The 17,384-nt window shown below is 35.8% G+C and overlaps 1 protein-coding gene across 14 annotated transcripts in view; it reads left to right on the forward strand.

The window, feature by feature from the left end:
• The window catches only part of LOC115213920 (liprin-beta-1), a 488,566-nt gene that overhangs the window by 200,999 nt on the left and 270,183 nt on the right, over positions 1 to 17,384 (forward strand). For all 14 annotated transcript variants that reach the window (XM_036504518.1, XM_036504513.1, XM_036504519.1 and 11 more), the window contains one exon: positions 3,438 to 3,629. In XM_036504518.1, coding sequence (XP_036360411.1) covers positions 3,438 to 3,629 — 192 coding nt within the window. The remainder of the gene's footprint in view (positions 1 to 3,437; positions 3,630 to 17,384) is intronic.

Here is a 17,384-nt window from a genome sequence, read left to right on the forward strand (position 1 = left end):
CACCAACCTCTGCAAGAGTGTAGTGGGTGCTTTTTACATGCCACCAGTACAAAGGCCAGATGGGGCTGGCATCGACCACATATGGATGGTGCCTTTCATGTGCCACCGGCACAGGAACCAATTGGGGTGAGGGGGATAGCATCAACCATGTACGGATGGTGCTTTTTACGTGCCACCAGCACGGGGAACCAGACAGGTGACACTGGTTTACTGGCTTATATATAGCATATATATATATATATTGTCAATTGCATCACATAAGACATATGTGCTTAAGAAGTTTGCTTTGCAACCATGAGGTTTTGGATTCAGCCCCTTTGCACACTACCAGTGTAGTCTTCTACTATAGCTCCAGCTTGATCAATGCCTTGTGAGTGAATTTAGTAGATGGAAACTGTGTGGCAGAAACGTTAGCATGCCAGGCAAAATGCTTAGTGATATTTTGTCTGCTGTTACGTTCTGAGTTCAAATTCCCCCGAGGTCGCTTTTGCCTTTCATCCTTTCAGGGTCGATTAAATAAGTACCAGTTACGCACTGGGGTCAATATAATCAACTTAATCCGTTTGTCTATCCTTGTTTGTCCTCTCTGTGTTTAGCCCCTTGAGGGTAGTAAAGAAATAGGTATTTCGTTCTGAGTTCAAATTCTGCCGAGGTTGACTTTGCTTTTCATCCTTTCGGGGTCAATAAATTTAATACCAGTTACGCACTGGGGTCGATGTAATCGACTTAATCCCTTTGTTTGTCCCCTCTATGTTTAGCCCCTTGTGGGTAATAAAGAAATAAGAAACTGTGTGGAAGCTCATTGTATGTGTGTGTGTGTGTGAATATGTGTATGACTTTGTTTGTCACTCCCCCAACCTCAACAAAATGACAAGCACTGTTGGATTGTTTACATCCCCATAACTTGGCAGTTTGGCAAAAGAGACTAATAGAATAAGTACCAAAGTTACAAAAAAATTATATGCACTCAGGTGAATTTGTTCAACTAAACCCTACAAGGCCAGCCTCGAAAAGTAAAGTTGACCTCGGTGAAATTTGAACCTAGAGCATAACGTGAAAAACGATTGCTCTTAAGGAAAATGATTTATTGAACCCGCAGTCTATCTTAGTAAAACACTCAGCAGTGTAGAAACTCTTGATTGAACAACAAAATGAAATATTACGTGTATCTGTGTCCTTTATGTATGTGGCATAATTTTATAAGTGTTGTTTATAAAATTATGCATCTAAAATTATACAGTTCAAAAACTGTATCTCTATTTACAAAATATCATTTACATTTTTTTTCTATAAATTTGCAAATTTGGCTTTAGGCTCCATTATACATCCATATGTGAGTATGCATTAAAAAATGAGTATTACTATTTGAAAGTGTTTATAATGTTTATTTTAATATTTTTATACATCTTAATGTAGCGTGTTTTTAAAAATATGGTATATTAATGTGTATTTCTAAAAGTTTAGAACTTATACTATTTTAAAGTAAATTTCTCTCTCTCTCTCTCACACACACACATACACACACACACACGCTCATACACACACACACACACATACACACACACACACACACACAGCATTTTTGTAGATGAATCAGATTTGTTTTTCTCCCTACTTACAGACTGTAAACTGTTGGATGATGTATTATGAAAACATAAACTTGTATTTTGTATACATAAAATTCAGATGGATTACACTTTCATTCTCTGTGTCTATTAGTGTGTGTGTGTGTGTTTTAGAAGGTGGGGTGCGTATTTTGGTTGGTAAGATCTTCTTTTGCTAACAGTACAAGCTGTGGAACCATATCCATTTGAAACTGTAGGATCTTAGGGGAACGGAATAGATTATGTTTTGGACTATGTTTATGGAATTAACTACCTAGAGAGAATATACCTTAACCTACAAGTAAATTTTTATGTTTACATCTTTCTACTTACATATTGTGATATAGGCTGTTAATGATTCTTGGTAGCTATAAATGGCCAGAACTGGAGAATTATAGTGATAGATGTTTTGAAACTAGCTTGGACTAAAAGATTTCTGATGTTACCACGTGATGTTTTATGAGAGGGCGTGGTAGTCTGAATGATTAACAGCAAGAGATAGAAAAATGATTTAGTTTCACTTTCCATCAAATGTTTCTGTAACAAACTCATTTCATGTTATTTTTGTTTTTGTTTATATGTTTTATTTATTTAAATAATAACGGAGCAGAATATAACAAATTGTTTTTCTTCAAAATTAATTAAAGCTTTTCGTTTTTTAATTCATGAAAATATTATAACTGCAGGCATTGCTGTGTAGTTAAGAGGCTTGCTTCCCAACCACTTAGCTTTCGGTTCAGTTCCACTTCATGGCACCTTAGGCAAGTATCTTCTACTGTAGCCTTATACTGATCGAAACCTTGTGAGTTGATTTGGAAGATGAAAACTGAAAGAAACTCATCACATTCACACACCACACCACACTCGTCTTTGTCAGTTGGCATCTTGTCTTGATATCTTGTGATAGTAGAAAACAAGTGTTGCCATCATACAAGTGATGTCTATTATTTCCTTACATCTGTCCAGCTATAAGAAAATATTACCACACTTGGAAGTAAAATAAGTACCTATAATATATTATGTTGATTTGGAAAATTGGGCATCATCATCATTATCATCATCATAATGTCCTCTTTTTCATGTTTGCATGGGTTGAATAGAATTTGATAAGGCAGATTTTCTACAGTTTGATGCCTTTCTTGTCACCAACCCTTACTTGTTTCTAAGTAAAGTAATATTTCCCTATGACCAGACATGAAGTCAAAGCAAAGAAACAGTAACACACACAACAGGCTTCTTTCAGTTTCCATCTGCCAAATCTGCTTATAAGGTTTTGGTCAGCTTGGGGCTGCTGGCAAAAACGTTAGCACGCCGGGCGAAATGCTTAGGGGTATTTCATCTGCCGTTACGTTGTGAGCTCAAATTCCGCCGAGGTCGACTTTGCCTTTCATCCTTTCGGGGTCGATAAATTAAGTACCAGTTACTCACTGGGGTCGATGTAATCGACTTAATACCTATGTCTGTCCTTGTTTGTTCCCTCTGTGTTTAGCCCCTTGTGGGTAATAAAGAAATAGGTAAATACCACTTGTTCAAGTTGCCACACAGTGAGACTGAACCAGAAACCATATGGTTGGTAAGCAAACTTCTTATAACATAACCACCCTATGCCTATGTATTGTACATATAGAGGAAACTGGTATTATATACTCTGTATATAAAATCAGTATTATGGAATCTTAATATAATTGTGACAGTGAGTCTTCTAAAATCTTCTAAAATTGTGATGATGAGTACATTTAAAATCTTATTTATTGACCCTTATCAAACAGTAGATAAATAAAGTTTGTTTAGGCTTTAGTATATTATAAAAATTTCTATTTTCTTTTGTTTCAGGGTGGTGCCAATATCGGGGAGACATTTGAGGAGAAGATCACTCGCCTTGAGTCAGATAAACAAAACTTGTTGCTACAAATCGGTGTGCTTAAAGACCAGTTGGAGGCTAAAGGTGATAAAATCCGAGAGCTTGAGTACAGTCTGGAAGACAAGAGATCTCGACTATTCACGACAGAACAAATGCTACAAAATGTATGTATATAAAGTTTAATACTAAGTTTTAGTGGCTAAATTTGTAAAACAAGTATCGGTAATTATTCCCAGGCATTCTTTATACAAGTTATTATTATTATTTGAATATCTCAACGACAACATTTATATATATATATATAATATATATATATATATATATATATATATATATATATATATATATATATATATATATATATATATATATATATGTGTGTGTGTGTGTAAATGTGAAGGTGCATAGCTTAGTGGTTAGTGTGTTGCACTCATGACTGCGAGATCGTGGGTTGATTCCAGACCAGGCGTTGCGTTGTGTCCTTGAGCAAAGCACTTCATTCCACGTTGTTCTGCAATCATATCAACTGACATGTGGCACACAGTGCACCTGTACAGGTAATGTTGATATGATGGAGGGAGTGAGCTTATATGTACACAAACATTTGATCAATATAAACAAATCATCTATGTGGTTGTTCCGCAAGAAATTGCTGAACCCTCATATATTGTCTAATGACGGGAGAGTCTCTCTCTATATATATATATTCTGTTGTGTCTGGGGAGAGTCATTCTCTTTTAGTGCCTTATTATTTAACACACTCACTGGTAAAATTTCCACTTATTTCTTATTTTTATTTTCTAAAATTTTCGTTGCGTCTTGCAACCTTTTCAATAGATTGACTCTGTCCGCTATTTACATTGCGTTCTCTTTTGTTTATTTGTGCTCATGTGTGTAGGTCAGTGTGTGTGTGTGTGTGTGTGCCTATACTTGCATATATATACGTATGTATGTGTGTGTGTGTGTTTGCATGTGTATGTATGTATATATATATGTGTGTGTGTGTGTTTGCATGTGTATGTATGTATATATATATGTGTGTGTGTGTGTTTGCATGTGTATGTATGTATATATATATGTGTGTGTACATCTGTATGTACATATCCTGCATATTTATGTGCTTGCCAGTCCGTGTTTGTGTATTTTCTATGTATGCGTGTGTGAGCATGTGTTTGTATATGTATGCACCTCTGTCTCCTTGTGTGTGCATATCTGTGTGTGTTATGTAACTATGTACCATGTTTGTATGTATGGATGTGCATCTTTATATGTGTGGATCCGTGTCTCCATATGTGTCTGTTCTTGTAACCTATGTACCTATCCGTCTGTATGTTGATCTGTTTATTTACATATCTAAATGCTTACATACAGAAATAAAAAAATAAAAAATATAAAATATAAAGAATAAAAAATATAAAATATAAAAAATATAACAAAAACAAAAAATAATAATGGTTAAAAAAAGGCATACACACACTCACACCCACATACATACATACATTTATCTACCTAACAGTCCACTAACTATTCTACTCTACCTGTGTAAACTGTGGGTATGGAGGTATGGTATTTATTGTGTATATTTCCTATTTAATATTGGGGAAGTTTCATTTATAAGGACGTACTCCCGTATTTGTCTGAGTGTTGGGTCTTTTGGGTGCTTGGATAAGATGTGGATGTCAAGTTGACCCAAGTAACCTCCATGGTGGTCTTTGGCATGTTGGTAGAGTATGGAGGACTGTTTTCTCTTGTCATATTGTCTTAGATGCTCATTTATCCGTTCCGCAATGCTCCTAGACGTCTCCCCTATGTACATCATGTTCATGTCCTTACAAGCACCTATGCATCTTATGCTGTAAACTACATTTTGAGTTCCACAGTTAATACCAGGGCTAATTCTACATACCATGCAGTTATCATTGGTGCATATGGTATTCTTAAACGGGTACGTCCTACATAGTTGTGATCTGACGGAGTTCCCTGGCTTTTCAGCAATTTTAATGTTGATTTTGGTCTCCTTCAGAGCTTTTCTAAATCTACGGGCTAGTTCTCCATGGGCTGTGGCCTCTACAAACATCACTCCTTGATATTTGTCGGTTTTATACCACGTGTTCGCCCTGATTGCTTTGTAACAAGCTCTTTGTATTCTATTTCATTCTTTGTTTCTATATCTAGGGCAGGTACCACTGGTATCATTACGTATAATGTTATCTAATTTCTTTCTAGACCCCTTGTATGCATGAACCCTATCTTTTTGATCATATCCAGAGAACTGCATGCGGTGTATGAAGTTCTGTATATGTTTCTTCATTTCACAGGGTTTGCATAGTGGGGACACATTGTTCATTATTCTAACTAGGTCTGCTATTAGTATATGTTAATTTTCATGTTGTGTGACAAAGCTGAGTTCTTGTGAACAACATATTTTGAAGTTACAGGTTTCATGTAATAAGAGTGGTGGAGCTGCACTCTATTGTTCACAGTCTCTAACCAAAGTTCAGTATCAAGTACAGGTAGTCTATTGTTAGGGTTCTTAGTGGGGTAATCTATAGTTACCTTGGTACTTTGGTGAATGGTTGAGTATGCAGATGTCAGGATGGGTTGTATGGTTCTTTTGTTTGATCTTATTCTCAGCAGGCCCCCCTCCTCGTATATGGCTGTATGGTTATTAAAACCCACAAGGTTTTGCATTCCATTCTACTTTGTAGCACCTTGAGCAAGTGTCTTTTTCTCTAGCCTTAGTCCTATTAATGCCTTGTCAGTGAAATTTTGGTTGCTAGAAATGTATGATAAAAAGCGGCGAGCTGGCAGAAACGTTAGCACGCCAGGCGAAATGCTTAGCAGTATTTTGCCTGCCATTATGTTCTGAGTTCAAATACTGCCAAAGTCGACTTTGCCTTTCATCCTTTCGGGGTCGATAAATTAAGTACTAGTTACGCACTGGGGTCGATGTAATCGACTTAATCCCTTTGTCCGTCCTTGTTTGTCCCCTCTATGTTTAGCCCCTTGTGGGCAATAAAGAAATGAGAAATGAATGATAGCCTGCTCTGTGTGTGTATGTTTGCATTATATATATAAAGGAAAAAAAAGAAGATCGATTAATCAGATCGAGGGAAATCAATAGCAAATCACACTGTGTTTTGGGTAGGCAGTTTATTCCAAATATAACATGTAATTTAATCATTCAAATTGTTGGTCAATGCAGAATTGAAAGGGCAGTTCACGGGCATCGGGTTACCTACAAATCCAAGAATTTACCATAGGAATAATTGGTACATTGGTGTAATGTAATTTATAGTTTTAAGGGTTCAGTGACTGGGTAATACCCTAGGATACCCATTTGTTTCATTCCTATTATTGATTTAACACATTAACTACCGTGGCCTGTTACTGAAACTTACTGGATGACCCCACATATTTTACTTGCTATTGTTCTCAATGCAATATTTATTTTTTTATTGCTCGCAGGGGGCTAAACATAGAGGGGACAAACAAGGACAGACAAAGGGATTAAGTCGATTACATCGACCCCAATGCGTAACAAGTACTTATTGAATCGACCCTGAAAGGACAAAAAGCAAAATAAACTTTGGCGGAATTTCAACTCAATGAAATACTGGCAGATGAAATACCTATTTCTTTATTACCCACAAGGGGCTAAACACAGAGGAGACAAACAAGGACAGACATAGGTATTAAGTCGATTACATCGACCCCAGTGCATAACTGGTACTTAATTTATCGACCCCGAAAGGATGAAAGGCAAAGTCGAACTCAGAACGTAACGGCAGATGAAATACCACTAAGCATTGTGCCCAGCATGCTAACGTTTCTACCAGCTTGCTGCACTGTTCTCAATGCAATATTATTGTATTTCAGCACTCATGTTATTTAAATATCCTTGAAACCATGTCAAAGATACAGAATAAAACATTTTCTTAAATTATGAAAATGTACCACCAATAGAGCATATGGTGATCGTGTGAAGTTTGTAATGAACCACCAGTAGTATATGTGGCAGTTTATGTGTTAATTTCCTTCTCTTTCACTGAACTGCTAAAACTATTCACTAACATCCCAAAATGTCCATGCTTTGAGTGTTTGTGTGTTTATTTTCACTTTCCTGATTCTGGATAGTTTCCATTTATGAAATTAGTCATGATGTAATGTGCTTTCCTCACACTCAGTCCAGATTAGGATCGGGTATGGCTGTATGGTTAAGAAGGTTACTTTGTGACTACAAGCTTTTAGGTTCAGTCCCACTGCACAGCACCTTGGGCAGGTGTCTTTTACTATAGCCCCAGATTGACTGTTTCCATGTGCAGGAATTTGGAAGCCAAAAATTGTGAGGAAGACCATTGAATGTGTATGTATTGTGTTTGTCACCACCACTGCAGGAAAACATACCAATTAGATAAATAACAGACTTTTAAAAAATAAGCACCAAGGGTCTATTTATTCAACTAATCCTTTCACAGATTTTGTTACACGTCATAGAGTTACTTGTATGTCTCATCATAGTTCGGCAGTTTGTTTGGCTGTTTCATCGACTCTCAATATATGATGTATTGAAGTTTCGTACTGGAATTTGATCTATTGGAAATGTGTTTTTCAATAAATATAACTGACTCAGTCTGATCCTACGAAGAGCTCTATTTTAAGTTGAAATCGATTGAGAGTCGCTTGGCAAGGGAAATAATATACACATGTATTTCAAGAATTATTTCCCTTAGTTAAAAAATATTTTACGAAACACCACAAAAATTTTTTTTTTATTTGTTGCAAGAAGTAACTATGCTATTTTGATTTTTAAATCACTTAAATTGAATGTATAAACAAAAATAATGGTCCCCCGTCCCCAGTTAACAAACTCTAGACCTCGCCACCCAAAATCATGAGATACTTCCCTCCATCTCTCCAGTTTTTTGTCACTGTCTCCTCAGATATTACGACTATTGCTCCATCTATTTATTTATTTTCTTTTTTTATTAAGGATTGTATTCCTATCCTTCAGTCATGTTTGCGTTACAATCTGTTGTAACTGAAACCAACCATTAACTATGCTACCTTCTCATATCTCTATTATCTTGTCTAAAATTGCTTTACAATAAAATCAGCACATTATCCCTTCACTTCTGTGGAGTAATTTAGAAGCTATAAAATTATTCAAAATCAGTATATTGCTGGCATTTGTTTTATGAACTGTAAAGTGAGGAAGAGCAAAACAGTCTTATTTATTTGAATTCACAACAAAAGCATGTGAATGGATGGAAACTGAAAAAAGCCCATCATATGTGTGTGTGTGCACGTGCAAGTTTGAGTTTCAAATTTCGACACTAGGCTAGCAATTTTGAGTGTTAGTCAATACTGATGACCTCAATGCTTGACTAGTACTTTATTTCATTGAACGTATAAAGATGAAAAGCAATGTTGACCTCGGTGGGATATAAAAAATATGGTTAAAGAATTTATACATATTCAAGAAGGTTTGCTGATCTCTCCTCCTTCTTCTCCTCATCGTCATTGTCATCATCATCATCTGACGTTCCTTTTTCTTTGTTGGTTTGGGTTAGATAGTTTGACAAGAAGTGATGAATCAGAGGACTCCAACAGTTTCTATGTCTGCTTTGGCATGGTTTCTACAGCTGGATGCCTTTCCTAATGCCAACCGCTTTACAGAAGGTACTGTGTGCATTTTGCAGTGTACCAGTACTGCTAAGGTCCCCAAGTATCTGCAAAATAAGATGCTTTGATTCTGCAAGGTATAGATTGGAGAAAGAAACTATGATAGAGAGAGGGTAGTAAGTGTCTTGCTGAAGAGGTGAATACATGGCTTGCACACTTGGAAAGTTAGAGAGAGAAAGAAAGAGATGTGAGGTTTAGGTACAGCATGAATATGAGACAGAATAAGGAATGCACTGAATGAAAATAGTGTGTCAGATGATTAGAGATAGGGAATAAGATGGAACCAGAGGATATCAGTTTGGTGTAATGGGTAGTGAAGAAAGTTGAAAATGGATTGTGGGAGAAGGTTTGACAGTCTCAATTATGCTGAGATGGACGGGTCTTTTCAAGTACAACATAATGCCTATTTCTTTACTGCCCACAAGGGGCTAAACACAGAGAGGACAAACAAGGACAGACAAACGGATTAAGTCAATTATATTGACCCCAGTGCGTAACTGGTACTTATTTAATTGACCTCAAAAGCATGAACGGCAAAGTCGACCTCGGCGGAATTTGAACTCAGGACGTAGCAGCAGATGGAATGCCACTAAGCATTTCGCCTGGCGTGCTAACGATTCTGCCAAGCTCTCCGCCTTTAATGCCATTCATCTTGGTCCCCTATCATCTCTTCGTGGAGGCTCGACATCTTGGGGTCAGTCTTCACCATTTCATTCCACATCTTCTTCGGTCTACCTCTTCCCCATGTTCCTTCCACATTTAGTGATCATCACTTCTTTACATAGCTATCCTCATCCACCCTTACCAGGCAGTTCTAATTCTGCATGTGACAAAAATTAGGAGAGGAGTTCATAATGAGCTCAGTTCCAGCACTGAGGATGGTGCTGAATATTTGTCAAACAAAGTTCTTTACCCTACTGTTAGCAGCTGTTACTGATCTACAAAACAGAATATAGAGCCTCTCTTCCTCCCATCACCTTCTATAGCATCACATCCCATCACATAGCAGCCAACATCTTTAGTGCTGAGTATATACTCTCTACTGTGATAGTACTGCATTTTTATTTCTTCCTTTATATATTTCTCTTCAAATTATCCTTTTCTAATTCATGCATACTGTGTGTGTTTAAAAGTTGTTTCAATTTTGCATAGAAGTAATTACATTACTTATCTGATTTTTTTTAATTAAAAGAATTTTTTGAAAATAATTCCATGAGAACACCTCTCAATTTCTAACAAGGAAAGCAATGAACTTATTTTGCATATACATATATAAAAGAGGTGAGGACCGAAATCCTTCAAAGGGGTGTCAAACATCCAAGTCCGCCAGTACAGTCTAAGTAAAGAATATATATAAAATATATATATTCAGTATTTGCAAAAACAATACACGAAGTATAAGGAAAGGAAAAAATTGTAGGTGTAGATGATCTTTAATTCATAATCCAGGTTGGTACAGATCCAATGTACATTCTATGAATTGTTTCGGAGTCTAATTAATTCCAAAGACAAAAAACGAAAAACTCTTCTTGAAATAAAAATTAGATTCTTCATCAGGAACTACATACTGGTTTGAATAATTACGACCAACAAAAATATACAAAAACCTTTCATAGCCCAGATGGGAACGAACGAATGATAACTATTAACTACAGGGTGTTCAAAAAGTCTCTCCTTAGTAAGTATTTTATTGCAAAATAAATATTTATAAGATGGTATAAGGCTACAAAAGAATATATTAGACTTTACAAGATTTAAAAAAAACTTTATAAGAGGTGTTGAAAGTGTCGGCCTTCATTTTCAATACATAAGTTGACTCTTCTACACATGTTTTGAAATGCATCTTGGATGAAATAATTCACTGTGGAGAGACTTTTTGAACACCCTGTGTGTATGTGTGTATATATATATATTATATATATATATATAGATATATATATATATATATATATATATATATATATATATATATACATACATACATATATATATATATATAATATATATATATATATATATATATATATATATGCACAGGCATAGCTGTGTGGTAAGAAGTTTGCTTCCCAACCACATAGTTCCGGGTTCAGTCCTATTGTCTTCAACTACAACACCAGGCTAACCAAAGCCGTATGAGTGGATTTAGTAGACAGAAACTGAAAGAAGCTCATTGTGTGTCATCATCATCATCGTCGTTTAACATCTGCTTTCCATGCTAGCATGGGTTGGACGATTTGACAGGGCTGGCGACACCGGCATGAGTACACAAACATGATGATAAAATGTGTGTATGTATGTTAGTGTTTCCTTGTCTTGACATTGTATGATTGCTATAAAATGAGTGTCACTGTCATCCGAGCGGTGTCATTCATTTCCAGTATCCTGTGAGAACATATGTAGCCATGGGGGAAATATTACCTTGCTTGGAAACAGGTGGCGGCAGGCTTGGCAACAGTAAGGGCATCCGGTCAAAGAATATTTACCACAATAAACCCCATTTGATCTATGCAAATATGGAAAAGTGAACGTGATGATGGTGTGTGTGTTTATATTATACACACACACACACTCATATACACACACTCATATATGTTTATGCGGTGTGCATGGGTGCATATATATTACCTCTTTTTACATACAATGTGAGGAATTTATATAAATAAATCAGGATGAAACAAAGAGAGTAGTATTATACTCAAGTGGATAAAAGGAAGTAAACTTGATAAGATACTGATGGTAATATCTTCAGGAAATCAAATGATGAATATGTACATTCATTGCCCTGTGATGATGATGTAACTCTATATATGTAATGACTATGTATCCAATGACAATTGTTTGATATGTCACCATGCTGGCGGTGTCCTGTTATATACTTCACTGTTTAAAAGTGCTTTTTTTTTTATTTAAAAGGTTACATTTTAAAACATAGAAGTTAAGTTACTGACATATTGTCTCTAGTTTTGAGCTACAGCAGTGTTGGGACAGATCACATGAATATCCAAAATCGTATTATATTTGAAGGCGGTGAGCTGGCAGAAACGTTAGCACGCCGGGCGAAATGCTTAGCAGTATTTCGTCTGCCGTTACGTTGTGAGTTCAAATTCCGCCAAGGTCGACTTTGCCTTTCATCCTTTCGGGGTCGATAAATTAAGTACCAGTTACGCACTGGGGTCGATGTAATCGACTTAATACCTATGTCTGTCCTTGTTTGTCCCCTCTGTGTTTAGCCCCTTGTGGGTAATAAAGAAATACGTATTATATTTGACTACAGTTTGAAAGGCTTAGAGACAAATACTTTCCTCTCTGGTCAACCTCTCATCAACTTTTTCAAGTATTACTTGAAAAGGAAGGTGAGAGTAGAGAGAGAAGTTTTGTCTAATGAAAAGTTTTATAAAAGGTGTGTGAATATAGCAAAGAGGGTACACACAAATGATAAACCACTTTGAGCATGACCCTATTGAACAAAAAGAGAAAGGCCGCTTTGCTCCCATAGTTTTTTCCGAAGTTACTGTGTTTTTTTTCCATTGGTTTTTTTTTCCATGGATAACCCTAGTTAGTGTTATATTTTCTCCCCCTTTTGGGAATTTCTGTTGTTAAAACGTTGCCTTGTTATCTCTTTGTGTACATGTCCCAAAACGTTTTTGATCCCTATTGATCGGTTTTGGAAAGAAAAATTCTACATTGTATTGTCCCCTCTGTGTTCATCCCTGTGTTGTTTAATAAAGAAATCTATATTTGGCTACAATGTGTGTATGAAGGGTTGCTGAAAAGTTCCTGGCTTTGGCTAAAAGAAAATACTGGAGGATCAGTTGATTATGATTTAATCCAACATCAATCAATAAGTGTATGAATCTGCTGCAGTGGCTCTTCACTCCTTCTAATCCCCGAAAAGAACTTGGGAGGCTGGGTTTCTAACCAGGCCTTTTATGATACCCATCCATGTTAAGTTGGATATAAAGATTACCTTTTGGTACTAATAGTGCTTCAGTCATTTATAATTATTTTTTTAATAAGCCTTCTGGATATTTGAGAATATATATGGAATATCAGTCACTGATATTCCATATACCATAACAGCAAGAATTTGCTGGTATGCAGTCACTGGATGCCTGTCACTGATGAAGTGCAGTACACTGAAATCAAGTGATCTAGCTGTTCCAGTAACTAGATTATTTTCATCTGCTATGATAAAAACCTGTGCTTTTATGCACCATGCTTCTATGAGAGGCCATCTCAAAGTAAATACCACTGAATTCAGCATTTTAACAAGACATCCATTCTGAGTTGGTTATAAAAGATTGCTTTTGGTACTAACACTGCTTCCATTGCGAATAATTACTTCTTATAATACTCATTATTGAAATCTAAAGATCAAAATATTTTAGTGATATAATTGCTGAGAGACAGGCATTGCTGTGTGATTAAGAAGTCTTCTTCATTACCTCATAGTTTAAGGTTTGTTCCCTTTGATAGTACTGTGGACAGACATCCTTTACTATGGCTTCTGACTGACATATATCTTATTGTATGTGTGTGTTTGTCTTCACGTTGTCTTGACACGGTTTACATAGGTCATTCTTAATATACATAGTGTTGAGTCATTGTTTACAATCTGCTATGAAAGCACCTGATCATGTTGTTCAAAGGACTGGAGAAAATATTTACCTTATTCGGAAACAGGTGAGCAATGGTAACGAGAAGAGCATTTGGTTATAGAAATCTGCCTTAACATGTTTAATCCGATCCATGCCGACATGGAAAAGTAAATGTTGAAATGGTGGTGCTGATTATGAGGATAATGAAAATGTGCAAAATATAGACATTTAAAAAAAAAATCTATTTCTTAATTTATTCTTCTGTCTGGTTGGAATCATTGGTTGATATCATATAGAATATCAATGTGAAAAACAAGATTAAGCTGTAGTCAAATAAAGAAATAAATAGATTGAACTCAGAGTTCAGATATAAACTGTCTTTCCTCTTTTTGCATAGTACATATATTATTAGTCATTGTCAATACTAGTTTCAGTGGAAATGTACAAGGAATTAAAAAAAAAAAAGGATATATGAACCAAGTCTCCCATCACATCATATAAAACCACCCTCAGAACAAAAAGAAATTATAAGCATAGGATTGTTTTAAGTTTAAAGTAACAATGAAAAATGTATATATTTCTGTGTAACATTTAATGTCATGTTAAAAAGTTTTTCAGACCATGAGTTCAGTGACATATATTTCATCTGCTTATTAACAATCTTCAGGAAGTAGCATAGTTCAGTGACATATATTTAATCTACGAATCAACAATCTCTTTCGGAAGTAATATAGTTATTTAGTGTAATTTTCCACGGTTTTTATTATTTTCATTATTAAAGTTTCAAAACGTAGACAAAACATTTTAACGTCTGTTTTCCGTGCTGGCATGGGTTGGATAATTTGACAGAAACTGGCAAGTTAGAAGATTGCACTAAAACCTTTTTAATTGTTTCAGTTATTAGACATAGGCCATACTGGAGCACTACCTTGAAGAGTGCAGTCAGTAGTTCTTAATCAGGGTTCACATGACCCTTGGGGATCCATATATAAGATTTTATTGTTAAGATTTATGTGCAATAAACTGGCTATACTTCTACAAAATACAAAATATTTTAATTTTTTTTCTTTTATACAATTTCTAATAATATTTAATTACAAAAATATGATAGGATTCTTTAAATATCAAATGGTTACAAGGGTCCACCTGAGTGAAACAGGAATCAAGGGGTTCCACAAGAAAAAATGGTGTTGGTTTCTTTACATCCCCATAACATAGGTCAGCAAAAGAAATCGATAGAATAAAATGCCAGATTTTAAAAATATGAACTAGGATCAATCATTTTGGCAAAACCTTTCAAAGCAGTGATCCAGAATGGCCACAGTCCAATGACTGAAATAAGTAAAATATATGAATTAATTCATAGAACGTTAATCATCATCATCATCATTGTCGTCGTTTAACATTCGTTTTCCATGCTAGCATGGGTTGGACGGTTTGACTGGGGATTGGCAAGCCAGGAGGCTTTACCAGGCTCCAATCTGATCTGGCAATGTTTCTACAGCTGGATACCCTTCCTAAAGCCAACCACTCTGAGAGTGTAGTGGGTGCTTTTTACATGCCACCGGCACAGGAACCAGTCAGGCGGCACTGGCATCAGCCACGTTTGGATGGTGCTTTTTATTTGCCACCGGCATGCAGAGCACGGTTAACAATTCTAACAAAAACAAAAACAATGAGAAAAAAAAGGCGAGTAAATAACCAAAAGGGAATGTTTTAATAGACAAAACAGCAAAGAAATAAATAAATATGACCCTCAAAATACAACAGTTCCAAACATGTTATTTATTCTAGTAAGAGACATATAGACTTATTTTGGACTGTGTCTTGATGGGCAAATGTAAACACACACAGAAGCCTGTTAAGTGATGCAAACAGGAAAAACAGAGTTCAAAACATGAATATTAACTTTATACATATAAATATTAGCTTTACACACCCACACAGAATGAGGTTCTACAGCATTTCTATTTACCAAATTCACTCATACAGCATTGAGCAGCCTGAGGCTGTAGTAGAAGGTGCTGTGCATTGGAACTGAACTTGAAACCGTGTGGTAGCAGAGAGCAAGCTTCATAACCACACAGCTATAGTATAGGTGCCTGCACCTATAGTCAAGTATTTTACACAGAACCAAACGAACAAAGAAAATAGTTATTATTTTCTAATTTGTTTTGATTTGTTTAATGATTGGTGACTAAGATTGACTAAATGAAAATAATAAATATCTAAAATATGTTTACAATGCTTTGCACACTTCTAATATCAATTTGTAGATAGAGTGATAGCTATAAGTCATCAAACGACAGCATCAGCTGTTATATTTTCCTTATTGTCTACAGACTTTCCGTCATTTCACTTACCTTACAAGTTATTGATCAATTTTTCCTTTGATGAAGCTATTGGTTATCACTGATTGGAGCAGACCGTTTTATATATCTTTTATTCACTGAGTCATGTAATGTAGGATGCGTGATGCACTGGTCTATAAATACGCATGCACGCATAAACACACATGGCACACACACACACAGATTTAAGCACTATTTACCTATTCCGGTAATAGTCATATGTCTATAATATCGACTAACTGCAATATCCGCTCCACATAATAATTTTGTTATACTCTCATGGAGAACCAAATTATGTCTAATGTGATAAATCTATTTTAACCAGTTATTTACTTGCCATCATATATTTACCAAAATATGTGCCCTTGGGTACTTCAGTCTAAGTTACTTTTCTTAGATCAAGACACAGTCCAAAATAAGCCTCTTACTAGAATAAATAACATGTTTGGAACTGTTGTATTTTGATAGTCATGTTTTTTTCTTTGTTTGCTGTATGTTTTGGTTATTTATCCGCCTTTTTTTCTCATTGTTTTTGTTAGAATTGTTAGCACACTGAGTGAAATGCTAAGCAGTATTTCGTCTGTCTTTACATTCTAGGTTCAAACTCCACCGAGGTCGACGTTGCCTTTCATCCTTTCGGGGTTGATAAATTAAGTACCAGTGAAACACTGGGGTCGATGAAATTGACTAGTCCCCTCCCCCCAAATTTCAGGCCTTGTGCCTATAGTAGAAAGGATTATTTTAGCTCCCATCGTTAACATTAATCAGTGGACAAATCACAAGAGCATGATGAAAGTATCTGAAGGTAGAATTAACATAAGTAATAATCATTTCTTATATAGGCTCAGGGACTGAAATTTGGGGGAAAGAGGCCAGTTGATAGCATAGACCCCAGTGCTTAACTAGTACTTATTTCATCAGCTCTGAAGGGAGGAAAAGCAAACTCAACCTGGCAGAATTTGAACTCCATTTTTATGTTCTTAAAGGTGAACAAAGTACTACTACGCATTTTGTTCACCTTGTTAATGATTCTGCCAGATTGCCACTTTTAACATAATGATAATGATAATGAATTCAAATTTTTGGCTCAAGGCCAGCAATTTGGGGCCAGGGGTTATGTCGATTATACTGGTACTTACTTTATCAACCTTGGTGTTGAACTGGTACTTATTTTATCGGCCCCCAATGTTCAGCTGGTACTTAATTTATCAACTCCAGTGTTCAAGTGGTACTTATTTTATTGACCACAAAAGGATTGAAAGTAAAGTTGACCACAGCAATATTT

This window comes from Octopus sinensis, linkage group LG7 (genome assembly GCF_006345805.1).
Source record: "Octopus sinensis linkage group LG7, ASM634580v1, whole genome shotgun sequence".
In the NCBI taxonomy this organism is placed as follows: domain Eukaryota; kingdom Metazoa; phylum Mollusca; class Cephalopoda; order Octopoda; family Octopodidae; genus Octopus; species Octopus sinensis.